The sequence below is a fragment of the Leucoraja erinacea genome, chromosome 6, assembly GCF_028641065.1.
Source record: "Leucoraja erinacea ecotype New England chromosome 6, Leri_hhj_1, whole genome shotgun sequence".
Lineage (NCBI taxonomy): Eukaryota > Metazoa > Chordata > Chondrichthyes > Rajiformes > Rajidae > Leucoraja > Leucoraja erinaceus.
In genome coordinates, this window is record NC_073382.1 from 45474470 (window position 1) to 45498910 (window position 24441).

The 24441-nt window shown below is 45.1% G+C and overlaps 1 protein-coding gene across 3 annotated transcripts in view; it reads left to right on the top strand.

Moving 5' to 3' along the window:
* Window positions 1-1928: 1928 nt before the first annotated feature.
* The window catches only part of katnal1 (katanin p60 subunit A-like 1), a 28889-nt gene continuing 6376 nt past the window's right edge, over window positions 1929-24441 (top strand). Inside the window, exons 1-9 of one of the 3 annotated variants that reach the window (XM_055636882.1) lie at window positions 1929-2188; window positions 8545-8720; window positions 10000-10163; window positions 11024-11189; window positions 15080-15207; window positions 15295-15400; window positions 21036-21194; window positions 22590-22716; window positions 23981-24115. In XM_055636882.1, the coding sequence (XP_055492857.1) occupies window positions 8559-8720; window positions 10000-10163; window positions 11024-11189; window positions 15080-15207; window positions 15295-15400; window positions 21036-21194; window positions 22590-22716; window positions 23981-24115 (1147 nt within the window). In that variant the 5' untranslated portion in view covers window positions 1929-2188; window positions 8545-8558. Of the gene's footprint in view, window positions 2189-2456; window positions 2543-3528; window positions 3659-8544; window positions 8721-9999; window positions 10164-11023; window positions 11190-15079; window positions 15208-15294; window positions 15401-21035; window positions 21195-22589; window positions 22717-23980; window positions 24116-24441 lie in introns of those variants that run through there. The other 2 variants (XM_055636881.1, XM_055636883.1) reach the window with 2 other exon arrangements.

A 24441-nucleotide genomic window follows, 5' to 3' on the forward strand; every position in this document is an offset into this window, starting at 1 on the left:
CCGACATTTGCCGTGGAGATTTAAAGGTCCAAAATATCGTGAATTATCGCGTTTGCTCGCTGAATTTTATCAAAAGTAAGTCAATAATGCCTTACTTTTGATGAAATTCAGCGAGCAAACGCAATAATTCCCAATATTTTGGACCTTTAAATCTCCATGGCAAATGTCTGCTGTTCATTTCCGCTGTTTTTCCACCTTCAGTTCCCTCTTGTAATTACCTTACTTTCTATCTTTTTTTTTGCCTGAAAATTTAGGTCGCTGTGCTTCACGGTCACCCCGACTAGCACAGAAAATTACAGCTCAAAAATCGTCCGTTTTCCATGTTTTTAACGGGTGTGAAAGTGCGTGTTTCCCCATTCACTAACATGTACCGAAGTGACATATGTCCTCCAGTTAAATTTTTCGGTCACGTGAGGGGGGATCTATGCTCATTTTAACTTTGGTGAAATCACCCTATATTGTGCAGAAAAACAAATATTATTGTCCCTCGTTCTTGTAATGCAGGGAAAAGCCTGGTTTGCTTGTAAACCTATCAGAATTGTGATTAATTCTTAACACTGTCTATTGTTGGCTAACAAAACATTCAGGCTTTTTTTTTGCTCCAGATATTTTTCTAAGAAATGTTAAGTTTGTTCTGACTTGGTCGTTAGTAATTTTTTCTGGGGGTGAGGGGGAAAGGGGTATTTGCAAACTGCAGCTACTCGAAGAGTTAAATTGATTTATTTTTTAAAAGTGGTAGTGCAGATTTTGTAGCTCTGTCCAAGACTGAAATAAATTGCAGAGTTGTAGATGTAGCCCAGTTAGGGTTGCCAACTTTCTCACTCCCAAATAAGGGACAAAAGGTCAAAATACAGGACAAATTCCTGACGGCAATTCGTTGACCGACTCGGTCGTGGCTGGGTGAATGATGAGTTGGCCCGGGTGCTGGACTGCACACAAAGCCCAGCTGGCGGGCCAGCTGAGGAGTTTGGCCCGCGCGATGCGCGCGCAAAGTCCGGCACCCCAACCAACTCATGAACCGATGATCGGCCATGAGAAGGAGGGATGATGATGTTGGCGATAAGCGAAGGTCTGAAGGTCGGACAGCTGACCGGGCTGCCGACCAACAGGGTTACAGGCGAGGCACTGCTGCTACACTCCATGGGCTATACTACGTTGGGATGGGTGAGGCGGGGCCGGACGCTGTGCTCCGACCCGACAGTCCCCTCGACCCGAGTAGTAGCAGTCAAATATGGGACAAGGTCGGTCCCATATGGGACAAACCAGTTTAGCCCAATATACGGATGTCTCGGCTAATACGGGACAGTTGGCAATCTTAAGTCCAGTCCATCACACAGACCAAACTCCTCGTCATTGACTGGCGAAACTCTGCGAGTCAGGCATAAACTCTGGAGAATATGGATAGTTGACATTTCGGGACTGGAGTCAGACTGCCCGAATCCTAATGTCTCCAGAGATGCTGCCTGATCTGGTGAATTACTCCGGCACTTTGTGTCTTTTATATGTACCTGCAACTGCAGTTCCTAGTTTCCAAACTTAATTTAGTTTTTGCAAAGGGCATGTGCAGATTCTGTAGGAAAGATTACAACAGGAACACAAATGCTCCTATCTTTTTGGCTGCAGAAACAAAGGACTGCAGAAGCTGGGCATAAAAGGGCACAAAGTCCTGGAGCAACTCGGCAGGTCAGGCAGCATCTCTGAAGAACATGGATAGGCTTGAAGAAGGTTCTCGATCTGCTGAGCTACTCCAGCACTTTGTGTCTCTTCAATTTTTGGCTGTACGTTTAAAAGTTTTTTGACATCCTTAGACAGTAGCAAACATCCAGATTACTTTGGATGGTTGCAAGGCCAAGTTCCCATTGTTCCTATTACATTGCATAGTGTTGCGCTGTTCCTATTGCATTGTTTATATTGCACTGTATTATATTATTCCTATTGGATTGCATTGTTCCCATTGCATTGTGCGGGTTGTATGCTGTTAATATCAAAGATATTTGGTTAATATTGCGCTGTTTATATCGATTTGCATCGTTGCACTGATTTGCAGACAATGCTCCCGGGCCCGTGCAGGGCGCCAGCGCTGATTGGTCAGAGGAGTGCCTGTGATTGACGTGTGGGTTCCATCGCGCCCGCTGCCGGGGTAACGGGATAACGGACGGGGAGCGGCTGGGCGCCGGCAGCCCTGCAGGTAACGGAGGTCGGGTCTCTGCCCGCAACCAGGGCGAGGGGAGGTAATGGTGAAGGGGAAGGCAGACGAGTGGGGTGAAGCGGTCAGATCGGCATGTAAAACCCCCACCCTACGCAGCCGAGCTTCATATATAGAGCGGCAACTCTTCCCCCCCCCCCCCCCCCCGCGGCCTAGTCGCCGCCCCGCAGTTGGAAGCCGGGCCGCCGCGCAGGCTTGTGGGGGTTGTAGTCCTGGGGCCGTACTCCGCTGGCGGCCGCTGCCCACCGGACTACAACACCCAGCATGCCACTGCCGCCCGTCCACCACCTGCATGAAACTGAACGTTGCAAACGATGAGTGAATTGAAAGTTCGAGGTAAATTAAGTCGAGTAAGGTTGAGCGTCTCCTCGCCTGCTCTCGGTTTTTATTGCCTTGAGGGGCGGTGGTTGCCCTGGAGACGGGATGCGCCGGGAAGAAACAATCTCGGGTTACAGTGAGGAGGGCGGTGCCCATTGTGTGTGTGTGTGAGGCAGTTAAATTGTCATAGAACGGGACAATGTCATTCTTACTTGCAGCAGCGTTACAGACCTGCAAATGTTATGCACAGATAATATATTATGACCATAATAATACAATATTATGTTTAATAATTTATGAATAGATTGATAACCCCCATAAACAGCAGGCTGTAGGCTAGGACTCTAGTCCTTAGAGTGCAGGCTGGGGCTTTATTCCTTGGTGTGTAGGAGAATGAGGGGTGATCTACAAAATTATGAGAGGAATAGATCGGGTAAACACACAGATTATCTGTCCCAGAGTAGGGGAATCGAGTACCACAGGACATAGGTTTAAGGTGAGAGGAGAAAGATTTAATAGGAATCTGACGGGGAACTTTTTCACAAAGGGTGGTGGGTGTATGGAACGAGCTGCCAGAGGAGGTAGCTATAGCAGGTACTCCAACGTTTAAGAAACATTTAGACAGGTACATGGATAGGACAGGTTTAGAGGGATATGGGCCAAACGCAGGCAGGTGGGAATAGTGTAGATGGGACATGATGCTCTATGGGGACAAGTTGGGTCCAAGGGCTTGTTTCCACTTTGTATGACTCTATAGCACACAGCAGTGCAGCCATGGTCAATGGTTCTTCTTTGTCACATGTACATACAATACAGTGAAATTCTTTTTTTTTGCATACAGTTCAGTAAAATATTGCCATACATAAACACAATCCCTGATTAGTACTAAGTACATATAAATAGTCCACTGAGACTGCATGCAAGAGTCACCAGGTTTTGGTGCCATTTTCAAAGTCCGGTCTGGGCCCTCTCTCTTCTAGAGTGGCTGCCGATCCAGATGTGCCCTAGGCTACTCCAGCTGTCCTCACCTCTGTCCAGATTGTCCAACGAACCGTCGTCCCTCTGCTCACCTGGCCATCTTCGGCCTTTCTGCCCTGGAAGCTCCTCCCACAGCTGATCTTGTGGGTACGGAAGGTAAGACTCCGGATCACTCTTCTACCTGTCTTCTACCGGATCACTCTTCTACTGGTGTTCACATCATAGCAGGGGACTTTAATCAAGCGGACTTGAAGAAAATGCTCCCCAAATTCTACCAGCATGTTAAATGTGCTACAAGAGGAGCTAACACACTGGACAAGGTCTACTCCAACATCAAGCTGGGCTACAGGGCTAGACCACTACCACACCTGGGCCAGTCTGACCATATGTCCCTGCTCTTAATTCCTGCATATGCCCCCCTCAGGAAAACCGCTCCTACTATTACAAAGACCATCACAACCTGGCCTGATGGTGCTTCTCAGCAGCTGCAGGACTGCTTCGACAGGACCAACTGGGAGGTGTTTGAACACCAGGACCTGGAGGTGTTCACAGACAGTGTACTGTGTTACATTAAAAACTGCATGGACACTGTCACAGTGGACAAACGCATCCGGGTCTACCCCAACCAGAAGCCCTGGATGACCCGGGAGGTCCAGCGGCTGTTGAAAGAGAGGAACACCGCTTTTAGGTCTGGCAATAGGGCTTTATACAGCACGGCCCGAGCTAACCCGAAGAGAGGCATCAGAGAGGCCAAATCAAACTACAGGAGGAAGATAGAGGACCATCTGGACAGTAACAACAGCAGGCAGGTGTGGCAGGGGATCCAGTATCTCACCAACTATAAGACCAACCTTGGAGCTGTTGAAGGTGACGCCTCGTTGGCAGAGGAGCTGAACCACTTCTTTGCTCACTTTGAGTGGAGCCACCCGAGACAGCCACATCACAGCACATGGTCCACAGCAGCCTAACCCTCAAGATAGAGGAGCATGAGGTGAGGCGCACGCTGCGGGCCATCAATCCAAGGAAGGCTACTGGACCCGACGGCGTCTCTGGACACGTGCTGAAAGACTGTGCAGACCAGCTGGCTGGAGTCTTTACGAGGATTTTTAACCAGTCTCTGGCCCAGTCCACTGTTCCACCCTGTCTGAAGTCTTCCACCATAGTCCCCTTGCCCAAAAAACCCAACATCTCCAGCCTCAACGACTACCGGCCAGTCGCACTCACACCAGTGGTGATGAAGTGTTTTGAAAAACTGGTCCGGGGTCATATCACATCACTCCTGCCCCGAAGCTTTGACCCCCACCAGTTTGCGTACAGAGCAAATAGATCTACAGAGGACGCTGTAGCCACAGCTCTCCATGCTGCACTGTCTCACCTGGAGCAGCGGGGGAGCTACGTGCGGATGCTCTTTGTGGACTACAGCTCTGCTTTTAATACCATCCTTCCCCACAAACTGGGGAACTTGGGACTTCCACACTCCACCTGCATGTGGATAAATAGCTTCCTGTCGGGTCGCAGCCAGAGAGTCAGAGTGGGCCATCATACATCCACGGCCCTCAGCCTCAGTACCGGCTCTCCACAGGGCTGCGTACTGAGCCCCCTGCTCTACACCATCTACACACGTGACTGCACCCCCGCCCACCACAGCAACACCATTGTCAAATTTGCGGATGACACTATGGTGGTGGGACTCATCTCCGGGGGGGACGAGTACGCCTACCGGGATGAGGCGGAGCAGCTGACCGTGTGGTGTGAAGAAAATAACCTGCTCGTCAACACCTTAAAGACAAAGGAATTAATAATAGACTTTAGGAAGAATAAAACGGACATGGTACCATTGATTATCAGAGGGGACTGTGTGGAGAGGGTGGCGGATTTCCGCTTCCTGGGAATCCATATTGAGGAGGACCTGACGTGGAGCGTGAACACCTCTGCGCTGCTGAAAAAAGGTCCAGCAGAGACTGCACTTCCTGAGGGTGCTCAGGAAGAATAACATCACTCAGAGACTGCTGCTGTCCTTTTATCGGTGCTCCATTGAGAGCATACTAACATACTGTGTATGCGTGTGGTACACCAGCTGCACAGCGGCTCAGAGGAAAGCACTCCAGAGGGCCATTGACAACGCCCAGAGGATTGTCGGCTGCCCTCTCCTTACCTTGGAGGACTTACACAGTTCCCGCTGCATCAAAAAATCCCAGAGTATCATAAAGGACATTTCCCACCCCGGACACTCCCTGTTTTAACTGTTGCCGTCAGGCAGACGGTACAGATCTACAAGGACAAGGACGAACAGACTAAAAAACAGTTTTTACCCCACTGCTATAAAAGCACTAAATGTAGCCGCCAAGGAACGCAGGGGCGATACAGACTAAGGGACTGTGGTACACTGTGAAATCGACAGAAGGATGGAGGGTTGGGTGTTTATGCGTGCTATTTTCATGATATTTATTTTAGTTGTTTATCTTTTAATATTTTATCTTGTATGTATCGTTAGCTTTTAGAAATGTTTGAATGGTGCACTGACTGGCTGACATTTTTAAATTTCGTTGTACATGGTTCATGTTACAATGACAATAAAGAAACTATTCTATTCTATTCTACCAGCCCTTGCTCTCACGACCACTGTCCCTCCATCCTCTTCTCCGGTTCTCCACTCCTCGGGGGACAAGCAGGGACTGGCTTGACAGCTTCCCTCCGGTCCTTCCATCCAGCCATGGAGATGCACAAAGGCAATAAACAGTGCCGTCTATTAAGTTAATTTGTTGTGCGATTACCGTTGGAGATTTGTCTTGCTATCGCCACCACTGTTCCAGGAAAATCATTCTCTGTAGGATGTATGTTGCAGTGTTTGAAATCGTGTTCCAATAGATTGGGATGAACAGAGATGCCTAATGTATAGCCACATTATGAAAGTTCAATCGTGATTTTCTTCCATATACTGAAGCGGTGAATTTGGAAACATTTAATGTTATGAAGAGTTTCTAATTGGGAAAACCTTTCTGTAAGTTAGTTCAGTCAATTTTAAGTTATAGTTTCAAAGGATGAAATGAAGGGTTAGGGGAGTACTTTGGGCACAGAAGAGAGCCAAGACAGAAATTACATTTCTTTAGACCTGTACTGTACAACTTGTAGTACCAGATCCAAATCCGCATTAGTTTCTGCTTGAAAACGGAGTGGAAGCACATCCAGCTGGATCTGAAGCCTAATTGTTCACGGTCTGTATCATTGATTTAGATGAAGTAGTCAAATGCACCATGTTCAGGTTTGCTGATGACATATTTCTCGTAAATCCAGGCAGGGATAACCTGGCAGGACAGGCTGAGTTGAGCTGAGTTTAGCGCTGCTTCTCTGCGCTGGCTGTGGGTCTGGGGGCACCGCTCCAGTCTGACTCCCGACGTCTCTGCCCCCCCCCCCCCCCCCCCCCCCCCCCCCCCCCCCCCCCCCCTCCGCCCCTGCCTGTCCATTGCCAAGTGCCGCCGCCAAAGGGGGAGGCAGTTGGGATCTCACCACCACCTCCCCTCCTCCGCCAACCAACAGGAAGGTGCGGGGCCGAGCGGTGCAGACGCTTCAGACGGCGGAAGGGGTCCACCCCCTCCCTCCCTCCCTCACTCCCTCACTCACTCCCTCCCTCCCTCCTCCTGGCCTCGCCGTGCGGCAGGGTTTGTTTTGAAAGCGACGTTAGCGGAGTGGCAGCAGCGGCCACTAACAGGGCGGGCGGGGGGCGGGAGGAGGAGGAGATGGAGTCGCCGCTGCTGCTGCTGTTCGGGGCCCGTCATTCGCTCCGACCCTCCGTCATGCCACACTTAGTATCTTTCCCACGCAAGATACAAAACGTCACTTTCCTTTTCTCCAGAGATGCTGCCTGACCTGCTGAGTTACTACAGTTTTTTGTGTCTATCTTCGGTATCAAACAGTATCTGCGTGCCAAGCTGGGCAAAATGAGTTGGCGTTTAGGTTGCCCGGCGGCACTTTGGGTGGTCAGTGGCACCCGGGCAACCGCTAATTTCGAGCCCTGCAATTAGGTGATAGTGTAGGTTGAGATGCAGAAGGTCCTTGGGGGGGATGTAAACAGGCTAACTGAATGTTGATGAAATATAACATAAGAAATGTGAAATGTCAGAAAACTTTTTAATGAAACACAGTTTCAGCGAACAATTAAGAAGGCAAACAATATTTTAGCTTTTATTGCAAGAGGATTCGAGTACAAAGCTAGGATCATAATGTTGTAACAGTATTTCACTCAGAGAATATTGTAATATTGTATACATACCTGCTCTCCTTGCCCAAGGAAAAATATACTTGGGACTGACAGACACAGTGACATTTTGTGGGTTGTCGCATGAAGAAAATTGCTGCCTTGACTTTAGAAGAAAATAAATTATCTCATTGCAGTATTCTTTAAGGGATTGACAGAGTGGATGTGGACTTTATGTTTCCTTGGATGTAGTGTCTAAAACCAAGGGCCGCAATCTCCAAAGATAGACACAAAATGCTGGAGTAACTCAGTGGGACAGGCAGTATCTCTGGAGAGAAGGAATGGGTGACATTTCATGTCAAGGCCCTTTTCAGACTGAATAAGGGTCTCGACCCGAAACGTTACACATTCCTTCTCTCCAGAGATGCTGCCTGTCCTGCTGAGTTACTCCAGCATTTTGTGTCTATCTTCGGTTTAAACCAGCATCTGCAGTTCCTTCCTACACGTTACAGTGTCCAAATAGATTAGCCATTTAACACAAACATTTTTCAACTGGAAGGTAGTGTAATGCTGCATTTCCCCATTCATGAGTGCTAGGGAATCAGTCCCTGAGTATATTCAAGAGATAGCAATGCATTCTTAGATAATAAGGAAAGTGAGGGATTGGAGAGTAGTGCATGAAAGTGGCGCTCAACTCTGATTTCATTGCAAGGCAGAGCAGTCACCAAGGACCGACTAGCTCAGTCTTGCTTCTATTTCTTGTGCGGACCTGCAACCGTAATTCTCCGAATAGAAACATGGACTTTAAAGCATGTAATTTGATTTCCTAATACTTTTAATCTTTCAGGTGCGTGGAATACCATGAGTTTAGCAGAAATTTATGATAATGTGAAGAAAGGGAGAGAGTATGCCCTTTTAGGAAACTATGATTCTTCAATGGTTTACTACCAAGGAGTGATCCAGCAGATTCAGAAGCACACTCATTTAATACGTGATCCAGCATTAAAGGTGAAATGGTTGCAGGTATGATTTTCATTACGAAATTTCTTCCAGCCTTGTATTTTAATTTGGTGGTTGTTTAGGTATTCTTTGACTACCTCTATTGCCTGCTGGTTGCTTAGCAAAGATGGTGAGATATTGAAAACATTGCATTCAGAACATGACGTGCATCTCGCATTGCATCTCATTCTTTGCTTCCAGTAGCTTTTCTGGCTTTCCCCTACTGGTGATTAATTCCATATATATATATATGGAATATATATATATATATAGGCCTTTATTTGCCTTGATCCCACATGCTAACTCTATCCATTGAAGCTCCCTGTATAAAATGGAAGTGACCACATAAAACATATTCCATTTGAACTGTAAGAGGAGCAATACCTTTTTTTCTTATGTCAGTCACACATTTTCACTTTGGTACGGGTAAGCAGTTCATGGCAAAATGTCCTTTTTTCACCTTCACCACCATCCAGGGACCTAAACAACCATTTCAGATAAGGCAGATATTCATTTGGTGCTTGCGGCATGGCCTTTACATCAGTAAAACCAAGTATACGCACTCTTCTGCATCAGTCATGCTGAGCTGCTGGTCCTTTCAACACCCCTCCCTATTCCCATCCCCACATCAACACCAACTTGTCTGTCCTTGGTCTTCTGAGGCCAAACACAAACTAGAATAACTCATTTGGTGTTTACTATAACATCTTATCCCTATTCGGTTATTAGCTGGATTAAATAGAAAGGCTGCACTGCATGCCATTTGGACATCTTTATTGTAATCACGTATAGTCTTTTCGCTAACTGGATAGCACGTAACAAAAAAAAGCTTTAAACTATCTTGACTTGCTACTTTCCAAAATAAATGCCAGAGTGATATAATTTGAATGCACGGGTTATTAAATTAAAACTTTTGGCACAGTGACACAGCCGTAGAGTTGCTGCCTTACAGCGCCAGAGACCTGGGTTTGATCCTGACTATGGAGTGTGTGTAAGGTTTGCACGTTCTCCCTTGACCGCATGGGTTTTCCCCGGGTGCTCTGGTTTCCTCCCACACTCCAAAGGCATACAGGTTTGAATGTTAATTGGCTTCAGTAAATTGTCCCTATTGTGTTCAATGCAAAACTGGGATAACATAGAGCTAGTGTATGGGTGATCATTGGTCGGCATGGACTCGGTGAGCCAAGGGGCCTGTATCCATGCTGTATCTCTAAACTAAACTAAATATAAATGTAGTCTTTAAGAAGGATGCAAAGAAATTCTGTCTCCGAAATTGTGCACTGAACTGAGTTTTGTTCTGCAGGTGCGGCAGGAGTTGGTTGAAGAGTATGAGCAGGTGAAGAGCATTGTGAACACTTTGGAAAGCTTTAGGGTAGAGAAACCGACAACTGATTTCTCTGCACCTCAGCAAGATGAGCCTTCCAGGGATCCCAGCATTTGGCCACCACCTATTCCAGTTGAGCACAGGTGTGCAAACAGTGTTCATTCTGTAAAGTTTATGAATTGCACTTGCACTAATTCTATTTGGAAACTAAGTATAACTTGTTTCTTTATCAGTACTATAAGGAAAACAATGCTACAAAAACTATGGAAATACAGATAAGATATTGAGGTGCTAGAAAATTAAATTATGTTCAATGATGGGTTAATAAGTCTGAGGTTTTTACACTGTCACAATAAAGGAATCACAATGATAACTATCACATTCACAACTTTGGCGAAGGTTGACCATGAAGAACTAATAGATAGCCACAAAGTGCTGGAGTAACTCAGCTGGTCAGGCAGCACCTTTGGACAAAAATAATAGATTACTTTTCGGGACGGAACTCTTCCTCAGAATCGAAATATCACCTATTCGTGTTTTACTGAGTTACTTCAGCACATTGTGCTATCTTCAGTATAAACCAGCATCTACAATTCCTTTCTACACATAAAGAATGATGTGAATTTTATTTCAGTGACAACTGTTGATTTGCGGCATCCTGCATCAGATTTTATCTAGCATGTAGAAGATTTACTGCCTCCGCAAGTTAGAATCATAGAAACGGGTCCTTCTGCCCCTCAGGCCCATGCTAACCAAGGTGCTCCATCTACTCTAGACAGATTTTTCCACATTTGGCCCCATATTCCTTTCAACCCCTCCTATTATTTACCTGTCCAAGTATCTTTTAAGTGTTGTTATTGTACCTGCCTCAACTCTTCCTCTGGCATCTCATTCCCACTGAACGTCCCCACAGTAATCAGATGCCACTGTCTCTTTAAGAACACGGGTTGCTCGTTACACTTTGTTACGGGAATGCATAACTTTTACGCGTTGAATTTCACAGAACTCCTTTGATGAAGAGGCAAAATCGTGAGGTTAAATGCTTGCGCAAAGAGTCGCCGGTTGTCCAGGCACGAGGAGTTGTAGGTCGAGGTCAGCAGGCTGGTAGAGCTGAAAAGCCGAGCAGCAAATACACTGGCGATTCCAGAGTTAGAGGGAAAGATGACAAGGTAAAAATGTGACCCTGCTTGTAAATTATCTTGTAGAACTCGTCAAAAAATTATATATAATCAATCATTATGTTTGGTTATTTGACACGGTTTGTTGAAACTTAAAACATTTTTTTTCAAAATGGATAGTTGTAATTTTTTTTCCACATTTGTTTCCCCCCTTCTGTCACATTATGTCATTCTATGAACGTGGGCCACCATGCCTTGCATTTTGAGGGGTGTGCTTATCACATTTTATTTACTTCTTAGTCTGGGTAAAATATTCTGTGCATCTACTCTATCTATTCCCCTCATGATCTTTTATTTATACATCTTTATAAGATCACCCCTCATCCTCCTGCGCTCCAAGGAATAAAGTCCAGTCTGCCTAAAGTCCTCCTTTAGTTAGGGCTGTCAAGTCCTGGCAACATGCTCAAATCTTCTTTGCACTCTTTCCAGCTTAACAGCATTTTTCCTATAGCATGTGACCAAAACTGAACACCATACACTAAATGTGGTCTCACCAACGTCTTGTACAACTGTAACATACAGTGCCCTCTATAATGTTTGGGACACAGACCCATCATTTATCTATTTGCCTCTGTACTCCACAGTTTGAGATTTTTAATAGAAAAAAATCACATGTGGTTAAGTGCACATTGTCAGATTTTAATAGAGGCCATTTTTATACATTTTTCACCATGTAGAAATTACAGCAGTGTTTATAGTCCCACCCACTACAGGGCATCAAAATGTTTGGGACACAGCAATGAAAGTAAATTAAGTAGTCATGTTTAGTATTTTGTTGCATATCCTTTGCTTGCAATGACTGCTTGAAGTCTGCGATTCATGGACATCGCCAGTTGCTGGGTGTCTTCTCTGGTGATGCTCTGCCAAGCCTGTATTGCAGCCATCTTTAGCTTATGCTTGTTTTGGGAGCTTGTCCCCTTCAGTTTTCTCTTCCGCATATCAAAGGCATGCTCGATAGGGTTCAGATCGGGTGATTGACATGACCACTCAAGAATTGACCTTTTTTTAGCTCTGAAAAACTCAGTTTCTTTAGCAGTATGTTTGGGATCATTGTCTTGCTGTGGAATGAACCGTCGGTCAATGGGTTCTGTGGCATTTGTTTGAACTTGAGCAGATAGGATGTGTCTTCTACACTTACTACCATCTGCAGTTGTATCATCAATGAAGATAAATGAGCCAGTACCTTCAGCAACCATACGTGCCCAGGCCATAACACCCCCACTTTCACAGATGAGATGGTATGCTGTGGATCTTGGGCAGTTCCTTCTCTCCTCTATACTTTGCTCTTGCCATCACTCTGATAGGTTAATCTTTGGCTCATCTGTCCACAAGACCTTTTTCCAGAACTTTGGTTGCTCTTTTAAGTGCTTCTTGACAAACTAGCCTGCCATCCTATTTTTGCGGCTAACCAGTGATTTGCATCTTGCAGTGTAGCCTCTGTATTTCTGTTCATGAAGTCTTCTTACGGCGGACGGTAGTCAATGACAATTCGACATCCAACTCCTGAAGAGTGTTTCTGATCTGTCGGACAGGTGTGTGGGGATTTTTCTTTATTATAGAGAGAATTCTTCTGTCATCAGCTGTAGAGGTCTTCCTTGGCCTGCCAGTCCTTTCGCGATTAGTAAGCTCGCCAGTGCTCTCTTTCTTCTTAATGATGTTTCAAACAGTTCATTTTGATAAGCCTAAGGTTTGGCTGATATCTCTAACAGTTTTATTCTTCTTTCTCAGTCTCATAATGGCTTCTTTGACTTTCATTGGCACAAATTTGGTCCTCATGTAGCAATGTTACAAAATGTTGAGATTAAAAAAATCAGGTCTGCAATTTATCCCATCAGCTAAAGCATAAAAAGAAGTTTAATTTGACACCTAATTCACTTTCATATCTTCAGTATTAAAAAAGGTTATGGCCATTTTCAAACTCGGAAATTAGCATCTTGTTCCCTATTGCTTTTCCATTGAGTTAACACAAAAGCTGTGATCGAGGACAGTCAAAAGCCCATAACTTTCTTAAAAATTAAGAGAGCTGAAAGACATGATCAGTTATTATAGTTTGAAGCATTCTGAAACAAATATGAAACAATCTTACTTGGATGACCTGAAATTAAAGCATATAATTAGTTAGTTACCTAATTGTAGCTAATTACAACATTCAATTCCTAGATCAAAACATCTTTAACATTTTTAAATAGCCTAAGTGTCCAAATAACATTCACACAATAATTCACAATATTACATGATTTTAAAATCTCATCATGAATTTATAGGCCAAATGGAAGGAGTTTAATGTTTAATTCCCGTAAATTAATGGCCATTTAAATCATCTTGCGAGTGGGTTTTTGCGGAACGCGATCGATTGGAACGTTGCGGTTGCAGTGAATTTGAACCCCATATCGGCAGGAAAAACACTGCCGGTTCGTATAGGGCCATAATCAAATTTTCGCCTAGGAAATTTTGATTAAAATCATCCTAAGAAGCAAGTTTATATGTAAAATTAACGACTTATCTTATGTTTTGTCCCCTACGTGAGATCCGTCCTGTTGTCGGCGTTGACGGCGTTAGAAGTGGCTTTTTTATTTTACTCTAGCGATTGAATTGTCCCGCGATTAAAAAAAAAAAAAAACTTCCAAGAACGCAAGTTGGACCGATTTTTCAGCATCAGCTAGCAGCCCGAGAAAATATATCTTGGACAGGCAGGAGAAAACGGCATTTTAAACCCGCCCCTCCCCTCAAAGGCGCCAAAGTTGCGCACACGGCCAGTGGCAGAACTGCAGCGCCGCTGAAGGTAAATATTGTAACATACCTACCTCATGTTGATAAACAGCAATAAAAGTTTCCAAAGGTGATGGAAAGACTGGAGGAAAGACTAGGTGCTGAGAGCTCTCTTATACCTGCATTAAGGAGGTATTTAAACACGCCTGACCAATTACAAACACCTGTGAAGCCATGTGTCCCAAACATTATGGTGCACTGAAATGGGGAATTATGTATAAACACAGCTGTAATTTCTACATGGTGATTGCAAAATGTATGAAAATACCCTTTAATAAAATCTGACAATGTGCACTTTAACCTTGGCGGTCACAGTAGCGCAGGGGCGGTCACGGTGGCGCAGCGGTAGAGTTGCTGCCTTACAGCAAATGCAGCGCCGGAGACCCGGGTTCGATCCAGTCTACGGGTGCTGTCTGTACGGAGTTTGTACGTTCTCCCCCTGACCTGTGTAGGTTATCTCCGTGTGTTCCGGTTTCCTCCCACACTCCAAAGACGTACAGGTTTGTAGGTTAATTGGCTTGGTAAATGTAAAAATTGTCCCTAGTGGGTGTAGGGTAATGTTAATGTGCGGGGATCACTGGTCGGCGCAGACCCGGTGGGCCGAAGGGCCTGTTTCCGCACTGTATCTCTAAACTAAACTTAAAGAAACTAAACCACATGTGATTTTTTTCTATTATAAATCTCAAATTGTGGAGTACAGAGGCAATTATATAAATGATGGGTCTTTGGCCCAAGCATTATGGCGGGCACTGTAACATCTCAGCATCTATAGTATATCTGAATTGATTGCAATTGAATATTGTGTTATCCCAGGTAATCGTGGTGGTGTATGTTTCTGGTGGTAGTGGTTTATATTTCTTCTGTTACTGCTGGCGTCCTCTGTGCCTCATGATGCCTAATATTGAACCTCCAGGCCTTAGTCTAAGTTCATCTCTTTTAATGCAATTGAACAGCCACACTGCACAATGGAGAACAGTGAAGGTGGAAGGAAGGTGTGACTGAAATGAGAGTACATGCTTTTAATGCAAGGTTGTTGAATATACTTGTTGTATTTAATGTATTTGCTGAACAGCGAAAAAATAGCAATAATGATCTTGTTACCTTGAATACAGGGTAGAAGAAATCCACAGGAAGCAGCAGGAGATGCGGATGGGAAGAAATTTGATGGAACTGGTTATGATAAAGATCTAGTTGATGTACTGGAGAAAGATATAATATCCAGGAATCCCAATGTCCACTGGTATTGAAATATCTTTAAACTATTGTTTGGCAAGGACTTGAATTTTGGTCACAACTAAAAAACTAACCGTCTTCATTTTCTATTCAGGGATGATATCGCTGATTTAGAAGATGCTAAAAGGCTTTTGAGAGAAGCAGTTGTGTTACCAATGTGGATGCCAGACTTTTTCAAAGGAATAAGGCGACCCTGGAAGGTAAAAATGATATTTGTTGTAATCTGAAATGTATCTGCCCCTTGTTTCCTAACACACCTGTCATAATAAATAGTTTAGCCCTGCTTATTCCATTTAAAACACAGTTTAAATACTACTTTGACGCGTTAATTTTTACCTTGAAAGGAGAATTCTCAAAATTTTGGTAATAAGGTATAACTGAAATCTTTCATTTCGTGTAAGATGCTGGTAAACAACTTTGATATCCTTCATCGTGAGTAGTGCCTAGATATGAATACAAATAACTGGAGATCTGTAAAGATATAGCATTATTTATTTATTCTTCAGACAAAGTTTCCCATATTTTAAATACCAACGTTACAAATAACATTTAACGTTTTTTGAACATGTACCATAGCTCTATTCTTGCAACCCCAGAAAATAGTACTTTTAAATTATTCTGTTTCTATTCTTTATATTTTTGTTTTTCTATGGTTAAGTCAACTGCAAGTCCTCTGCATTATTTAAGAAATAACTGCAGATGCTGGAAAAATCGAAGGTAGACAAAATTGCTTGAGAAACTCTGAGGGTGAGGCAGCATCTATGGAGGGAAGGAATAGGCGACGTTTCGGGTCGAGACCCTTCTTCAGAAAAATGTGGGGGATGGGGGGGGAGTGGGCGGGAAAAAGAAAGGAAGAGGTGGAGACAGTAGACTGTGGGAGAGCTGGGAAGGGGAGGGGAAGGAGGGAGAAAGCAAGGACTACCTGAAATTGGAGAAGTCAATGTTCATACCGCTGGGGTGTAAACTACCCGAGCAAAATATGAGGTGCTTCTCCTCAAATTTGCGGTGGGACTCACTGGCCATGGAGGACAGAGAGGGCGGATTCGGAATGCGAGGGGGAGTTGAAGTGCTGAACCACCGGGAGATCAGGTTGGTTAATGCGTGTGACGGCAGACAACAGGGGTAAAAACGTGCCCAACGTCGCCGTCACCCTGATGGCCACCTTCGTGTGTGGCTGCATCAGGCGGAACGTAGAGCCAAGGCACGTGGGCACCATGTGTCACTACCTTCTGAGGTCCTATCTGTCCCCGGTGTTGCGAAGGATGGGCCTGGCGCAGATGCCACGCAATGTGCCTGTCAGCTTAACATTGCCGCACCATCTGTCGTTCGTGGAAAGGTTCTTCCGGACCAACACCTTTGACCACAAGTCCATCGGGCAGTGGTCAGCACGGAACGTCCTGCAGGCACTGCAGGGAAATGACTCCATGGATCCTGTGGCGTGGTTCCCAGAGCAGACTGCCCAGCTTGTCTGGCAAAATGCCTCATCGCCAGAACTCACCAACAAGCACCAAGACCTGGCTTGGCTGGCGGTGAGGGGAGCCCTCCCAGTCAGATCCTTCCTGCACCGTCAGAACCTCACTACCAACGCACGGTATGGCTGCTATGGAGAGGAGATGGTTGCCCACCTCTTTGCAGAGTGTGGATTTGCAAAGAGAGTCTGGAGAGGTCTGCAAGGATCCCTGTCACGGTTTATTCCGAACAGCTCCGTTACAGAGTACTCTGATTTATGGACTGTTCCCAGGGACGCATTCAGAGACTGACATCGAGTGCTGCTGGAAAGTTATCAACTCGGTGAAAGACCCTCTTTGGTCTGCCCGAGCGTTGTTCACCACCCAGTGGAGCGAGATGTCCGTCGGGGAATGTTGCCGACTGGCTCGCTGCAGACTGCAGGAGTACGTGCTGAGGGACGCACTGAAGCTCGGTGCAGCCAACGCCAAGGCTCGGGGGGAAGGACCACAGTCTAGGTTCCTTCCGCTGCTGGACATGGGGGGCAAGGTGTGGTGGAGACGCCCCTCAAAATAAGGGAAGGGATTCCACGCCAGTGGGCTACATGAGTGGCAAGGGTGTGGTGTAAAATTGTGATTTGGGGAACCTGTTTGGAATGTATGTATTTATTTTTTTTTAAATGTGACTTCAACTGCATCATCGATGCGGCTGGACGATCAGGCAGTGGACAGACTGGACAGCACATCCAAGCTCCTGCTGGAGATGGTAAAAGACGCAAAGCTGCGCGACGCCTTCAGTAGGTGGATCCCAGTAGCGGTTCACCTGGTCCAGATCAACCGGTTCAGTCCGGTCGCAGATAGACTTCCTCTTCACGTCGAAGGCTGTCACGGTTAGACACACCAACCTCACGCCGGTGTTCTTCTCTGACCACTGCCTCCTTCAGGCTTCCTATCATCTACAGGAGGACCGGAGGCAGGCAGAGGGACATGGAAGTTAAACGTGAAGCTGTTGACCCCAGAGAACATTGAGGAGCAAAAGAGGGACTACGCATGTTGGAGAACGGTGAAGCCTCTCTTTGACTCCCCAACACACTGGTGGGAAGCAACCAAAGAGAACATCAAGATGTTCTTTATAATTAAAGGGGTTCAGAGACCAAGACAGAGTCAGATGGAATTGTGTCAACTCCAGACAGATTTGCAGCAACTGCTCCTTCTGCAGTCAAGGGGGTGGATGTGAGGGAGGAACTTAGAGAGTTGAAGGGCCGGCAAGCTCGGCTCTTTACCTCTGAATCCTCTAAGATCTTCCGATCCAGAGTCCACCACGTGGAGCAGGATGAGACGTGATCACGCTTCTTCTTCCATAAGGTTCACAGGGGGAGCTCTGTGATGAACAGCCTTAGGGAGGAGGACGGCTCGGTAACATTCTTGCAGTTGGACATGCTGAGGATCTGCAAATCCTTTTATATGGATTTGTACGACAGAAAGGCCACAGACAGCACCGCCTCCCGGAACTTCCTGTCCTCTATCACGGAGGTCTTGGAGGACAGCCAGTGGGAGAGTCTGGACCAACCACTGACCCTAAAGGAGCTGACTAGCTCCTTTGACTCGAGTAAAACTCCCGGAAGCGATGGCTTACTGACCGAGTTGTATTCGGCTCTGTGGGACAGGGTGGGCCCGGACCTGCTGGAAGTGTACAACGACATGCTTCTAGCCGGCAGCATGTAAGATTCCATGAGGAAAGGCAGCATCACCCTAAATTACAAGCAGAAGGGGGAGATGAAGGATATAAGGAATTGGAGACCCATCACATTGTTGAATGTTGATTACAATCCTATCTCACCAGGGACTAACTCTACTGAACGTTTTTCCTTCCATTATTTATTATGTAAAAGAATATGTGTGTTATGATTGTGTTTATAATTTGTTTGGTTGTTTTGTTGTTTGTCTTTTGCACAAAAGTCCGCGAGCATTGCCACTTTGATTTCACTGCACATCTCGTATGTGTATGTGACAAATAAACTTAACTTGACTTGACTTGACAAGATCCTGTCTAAGGCCATCGCCAACTGGGCCAAGTCTGCTCTGGGACCGGTGATCCAAACCTGTGCTGCATCTGGCAGGAAAATCTCAAACAGCCTGGAGCTGCTGAGAGATACCATTGCCTACGTGCAGGACAGACGGGTGGATACCTGCCTAGTCAGCTTGGACCAGGAGAAGGCCTTCGACAGGATATCACACACGTACATGAGGGATGGCTCTCCAAAATGGGCTTTGGAGAGGGAATCAGAAATTGTATCCAACTGCTCTACACCGATATCTAGTGCAGTCCAAATCAATGGGTGGGAATCAGACAGCTTCCCCGTCAGGTCTGAAGTCAGGCAGGGTTGCCCTCTCTCCCGTCATGTTCGTCTGTTGTATTGAACCTTTTGCTCAGTCCATCAGGAAGGACGCGAGCATAAGAGGAGTGACATTGACAGGCAGTGGGGGCACTCCTCCCTGTGTCAAAACCTCCCTGTTTATGGACGATGTCGCCGTCTTCTGCTCAGATCCAGGGTCGGTCCGCAGATTGATTAGCGTCTGCGACCAGTTTGAGTCGGCCACGGGAGCCAAGGTGAAGAGCGACGCCATGCTCTTTGTCAACTGGCCCAACCGATCTTCCGTCCCCTTCACCATCTTCTGACTTCTTTAAGGTGCTGGGAATCTGGTTCGGGGGGGGGGTGGTCTGAGGCGTGTGACAAGAATTGGCTGGAGCGAATAGCCAAGGTGGGGAAGAAACTGGAGCTTGGAGGTTCCTTCCACTGCTGAAAATGGGGGGCAGGTTGTGGTGGAGATGCCCCTCAAAATAAGGGAAGGGATTCCACGCCAGTGCCAACATGAGTGGCAAGGATGTGGGGTAAAATTGTGATTTGGGGAACCTGTATTGAATGTATGTATAGCCTCCAAGAATGTCGGATGGAGTTTTGTATTGTAAATACAAAAATGTGGGATGGATCATGTATTGTAAATATTTATTTCTCGAATAAGGTATATTTTACAGAAAGAAAATGCGGACTTATGTAGGTATGAGCGGAGGTGTTGGGCAATGCCTGTGCTTGGTCTCACCTATGTAGAGCAGTTGACACCTGGAACAGCGGATGCAATAGATGAGGTTGCCTCACCTGGAAAGACTGCTTGGGTGCTTGGATGGAGTCGAGGGGGGAGGTAAAGCGACAAGTGTAGCATTTCCTGCGGTTGCAAGGGAAAATACCAAGGGAGGGGGTGGTTTGGGTGGGAAGGGAGTATTGACCAGGGAGTTACGGAGGGAGCGGTCTCTGCAGAAAGCCGAAAGGTGAAGAGATGGGAAGATGTGGCCAGTGGTGGGATCACGTTGGAGGTGGCGAAAATGTCGGAAGATTATCTGTTGTATGTGACGGCTGGTAGGGTGGAAGGTGAGGACAAGGGGGGGATGGGGATTGAGAGCAGAGCTACGGGATTTAGAGGAGACCCTGGTGAGAGCACATGCTTCCGCGTTTTGAATGTACTGCGGATGAAAGGCACGGGAGAATTATGCTGCCCTAAGATCGATCTCTTAGGGAAGCATCGATCTCATAGGGAATGTTTCATATATATAAAATAATGACCATTTTATAATTTTAGTCAGGGTAAGCACTGCCTACCTTGCCTACCCTGACGGCATGTGCCTGGCGCAGATGCGGCGTAGATAGAGGAATTGGGAGTAGGGGATCGTCCTCTGTATTTGTGACTATGTACTTCTGTAGGTATGAAAGGTATATAAAAAGTCAGTTTCCAAAGTAAAAGTAAATACCATTTAAACTCTGGGCCAAATATTATTGCGCCAAACATTATGGTGCCCTGAAATGGGGGAACAATGTATAAATACTGCTGTAATTTCTACATGGTGAAACCAAAATGTATAAAAATGGCCTTTATTAAAATCTGACAATGTGCACTTTAACTACATGTGTTTTTTTTTTCTATTACAAATCTCAAATTGTGAAGTACAGAGGCAAATAAATAAATTATGAGTCTTTGTCCCAAACATTATGGAAGGCACTGAGAAACTGCCTTCTCAGACTGAGAAAGGTAGGGAGTCTTCTGTTACTTGCAGATGGAGATTGAGAGTAAAGACCTGCATTTAAGTACACAAAGTGCTTGAGTAACTCAGCAGGTCAGGCAGCAGCTCTGGAGAACGTGGATAGGTGAGGTTTCGGGTTGAGATCCTTCTTCAGAACCTGCACCTGCAGCTCTTTGTTACTACACTTACATTTAAGTGTGTAATGAGCCAAAGAAAATAGTATCATTTGAATGTTGAATTAATGAATTTAGTTGTATGCAACCATAAGTTTGTGAGTAAAATCTCCTGATGTTCTTTCTATATTATTACTTACAGGGGGTCCTAATGGTTGGACCACCAGGAACAGGTAAAACTATGCTTGCCAAAGCTGTGGCTACAGAGTGTGGTACAACGTTTTTTAACGTGTCCTCCTCCACGTTAACTTCCAAGTATCGGGGAGAATCTGAAAAATTGGTTCGGTTGTTGTTTGAAATGGTGAGTAAAGTTTATTTTTAATGTGTATATAAGCTGCTGATATATGCTATGGTCATAATGGTTGCTGAGTAAATTTTATTAGTGTTGCATTGCGCAGTTGGTGAGAGGGTTAATGCACATGGGTAGTTGGGGAGAAGAGGTGGAGGAGGGGAAGAAAGTTGGAAAAGAGAGAAAGGGTAGGTCAAATTCTGAAAGTAATAGGTGGATACAAGGTAGCGGGTCTGGTTGGCAATGGGTTCAGTAAGTGACAAAGGCTAGCGGTGAAAAGGAGACAAAAGGGAGTCGGATAAAGAAAGAAGAGGAGGAATGAAATTGATGATATGGGTTGACTAAGCGAGGGTCAGAAGGTCCTGTTCTCTCCTTATCTGGTACCCTTTTGTCTTTTCACTTCCTGCCGTTGTCACTTACTACACCTGTCACCCACCCATCTGTACACACCCATCACTTGCCAGAATTTGATCTATCCAACGTTTCTTTTCCAGCTTTCTTCACACACACACACACACACACACCCACACACACACACACACACGCACACACACACACGCACACACACACACACACACACACAGTCTGAGCAAGGGTCCCGACTCAAAACTTTGTCACCAATTCTTCAGAGGTGCTGCCTAACCCGCTGAGTTACCCCAGCTATTTATTGTGCTCGAGGTAGATTCCCTTCTGTACCTTAGTAAAGAACAATATGTCCTCTGTACTTTAATAAGGATGTTCACAGCTATCAGAAAACTATCACCAGCTTCAATTACATCTGCAAGCTATGAAAGCAATTTGAGCTTTGTTGCCAGTAGATATCAGATTTTCTTTCAGCCACTAACTTTTTGACCATCGCATTTATTTTCGGGAATATTTGCTGCATCCTGCATTTTATTGTTCATCATTGCATTCTCTTTTCAATTGACTAATTCACGTTTGCTTGCTGGAGTGCAGTAGGACCCTATAAGACATGGGAGCAGAATTAGGCCATTCATTTCATCAATGCTTTTGAGGCTCATGCCATTAATTGCACCATTTCCTCTTTCGATGTCCCAAAATTCAACACCTCAAGCTTGGTCGGATTAAACTCCATCTGCCTGTCCTCCACCCATTTCTGTAGCTGATCTATATCCCACTGTAAACTTTGACAGCATTCCACACAGACAGTGACCCAAACGATTTTGGAATCATCTGCAAACAGTAGAGGTCCCAACAGATCCCTGGGGAATTCCACTGGTCACAGACCACCGCCCTAAATATTGTCCTTCCACCACAAACCTCTGTCTTCTATCAGTAAACTTGATCAAATTAGTAAGACACGACCTGTATTGCACAAAACCAAACTGACTGTCCCTAATTAACCCATTCTCTTCCAAATGTTATGTGTTTATGATCTTCCTTCAGGCTCGATATTATGCGCCGACAACTATTTTCATCGATGAAATTGATTCCATCTGTAGTCGCAGAGGTACTTCTGATGAACATGAAGCCAGCCGCAGAGTCAAATCAGAGCTGCTCATTCAGATGGATGGTATGTCATCTGTCTTTAAATTATGTGTGGAAATATTTACTATTGTGACTTCTGGACACAAATAATAGTTAAGGCAGCTTGTTTGTTTGCATATAAATACCATTATCTCCTGGAATTGAATATTATATATTACTAACTCATTAAAAATAATTAGCAGTTGGTGTGAGTCAGGAAATAGCTTTGCATACTTCTCAAGGCCTTTGGTTTAGTTTTAGTGATACAGTTTGGAAACAGGCCTTTCGACCTACCGAGCCATAGAAAATAGGTGCAGGAGTGGGCCATTTGACCCTTCGTGCCAGCACCACCATTCAATATGATCATGGCTAATCGTCTAAAATCAGTACCCCATTCCTGCTTTCTCCCCATATCCCTTGATTCCATTAGACTTAAGAGATATATCTAACTGTCTCTGGAATATATCCAGTGAATTAGCCTCCACTGCCTTCTGTGGCAGAGAATTCCACAGATTTACAATTCTCTGGTTGAAAAAGTTTTTCCTCATCTCAGTCCTAAATGGCCAACCCCTTATTTTTAAACTGTGACCCTTGGTTCTGGACTCCCCCAACATCGGGAAATTTTATCCTGCATGGAGCCTGTCCGAGTCGACCAGCGATTTCTCTTACACTAGTTCTGTTTTACATACTGGGGACAATTTACAGCAACCAATTAACCTACAAACCTGCATGTCTCTGGACTATTGGAGAAAACCGGAGCACTCAGATAAAACTCACACTGTCACAGGAAGAACGTGCAAACTTCATAATACAGCACACATAGTCGGGATCGAACACGGGTCTCTGACGGAGTACGGCAGCAGCTCTACTGCTGTGCCTTTGTTGTCCATTTGCAAAAAATAAACTTATGGTTCTGTTTCCTGAAAAAGTTAATTTGTTTGGGTGCTTTGGAGGTTGAAGGAAAAGCAATTTATATTTGATACGTAACATTTGCTTAATATTACTCTGTTGATTGACCTATGATAAATCAATATTTGCATTTGCTCCCCTCAGGGATAACAACATTAGTTGAATAACTAAAATTGTGGGCAAGCATGATCATGTGGAATAGATAGCGATGAGGGACAAAACACGCATAAATCTCACGCTTGCATTCTTGATAATTTCTGATACCAAAGGAAAATCACTAATATTAGATCAATCAATCTAATTAGCAAAACTTAAATTAATGCATGGTTTATTTTTGACTGATGTTGAAAATTGTTCATTAACATTTTGTTTAAGATGTTTAATGTACTTTATTATTTTAGGTGTGGGGGGTAGTTCAGACAATGAGGATCCATCGAGAATGGTGATGGTTTTGGCTGCCACAAATTTTCCATGGGATATAGATGAAGCCTTGAAGAGAAGACTGGAAAAAAGAGTTTACATTTCCCTGCCAACAGGTTGTTATTTTAAGGCTTTTATGATTAGTGCCTTAATAAGGCTGTAGCATATTTCAAGTCAATTTAGTTTAATTTAGAGATAAAGTGCGGAAACAGGGCCTTTGGCACACCGAGTCTGCTCCGACCAGCGATCTCCGCACACTAACACTATCCTACACACCCTAGGAACAATTTACTATTTTACCAAGCCACTTAACCTACAAAACTGTACGTCTTTGGAGTGCGGGATGAAACTGGAGCTCCCGAAGTAAACCCACACAGGTCACAAGTAGAACGTACAAACTCCATATAGATAGCATCCATGGTCAGGATCGAACCTGAGGCTG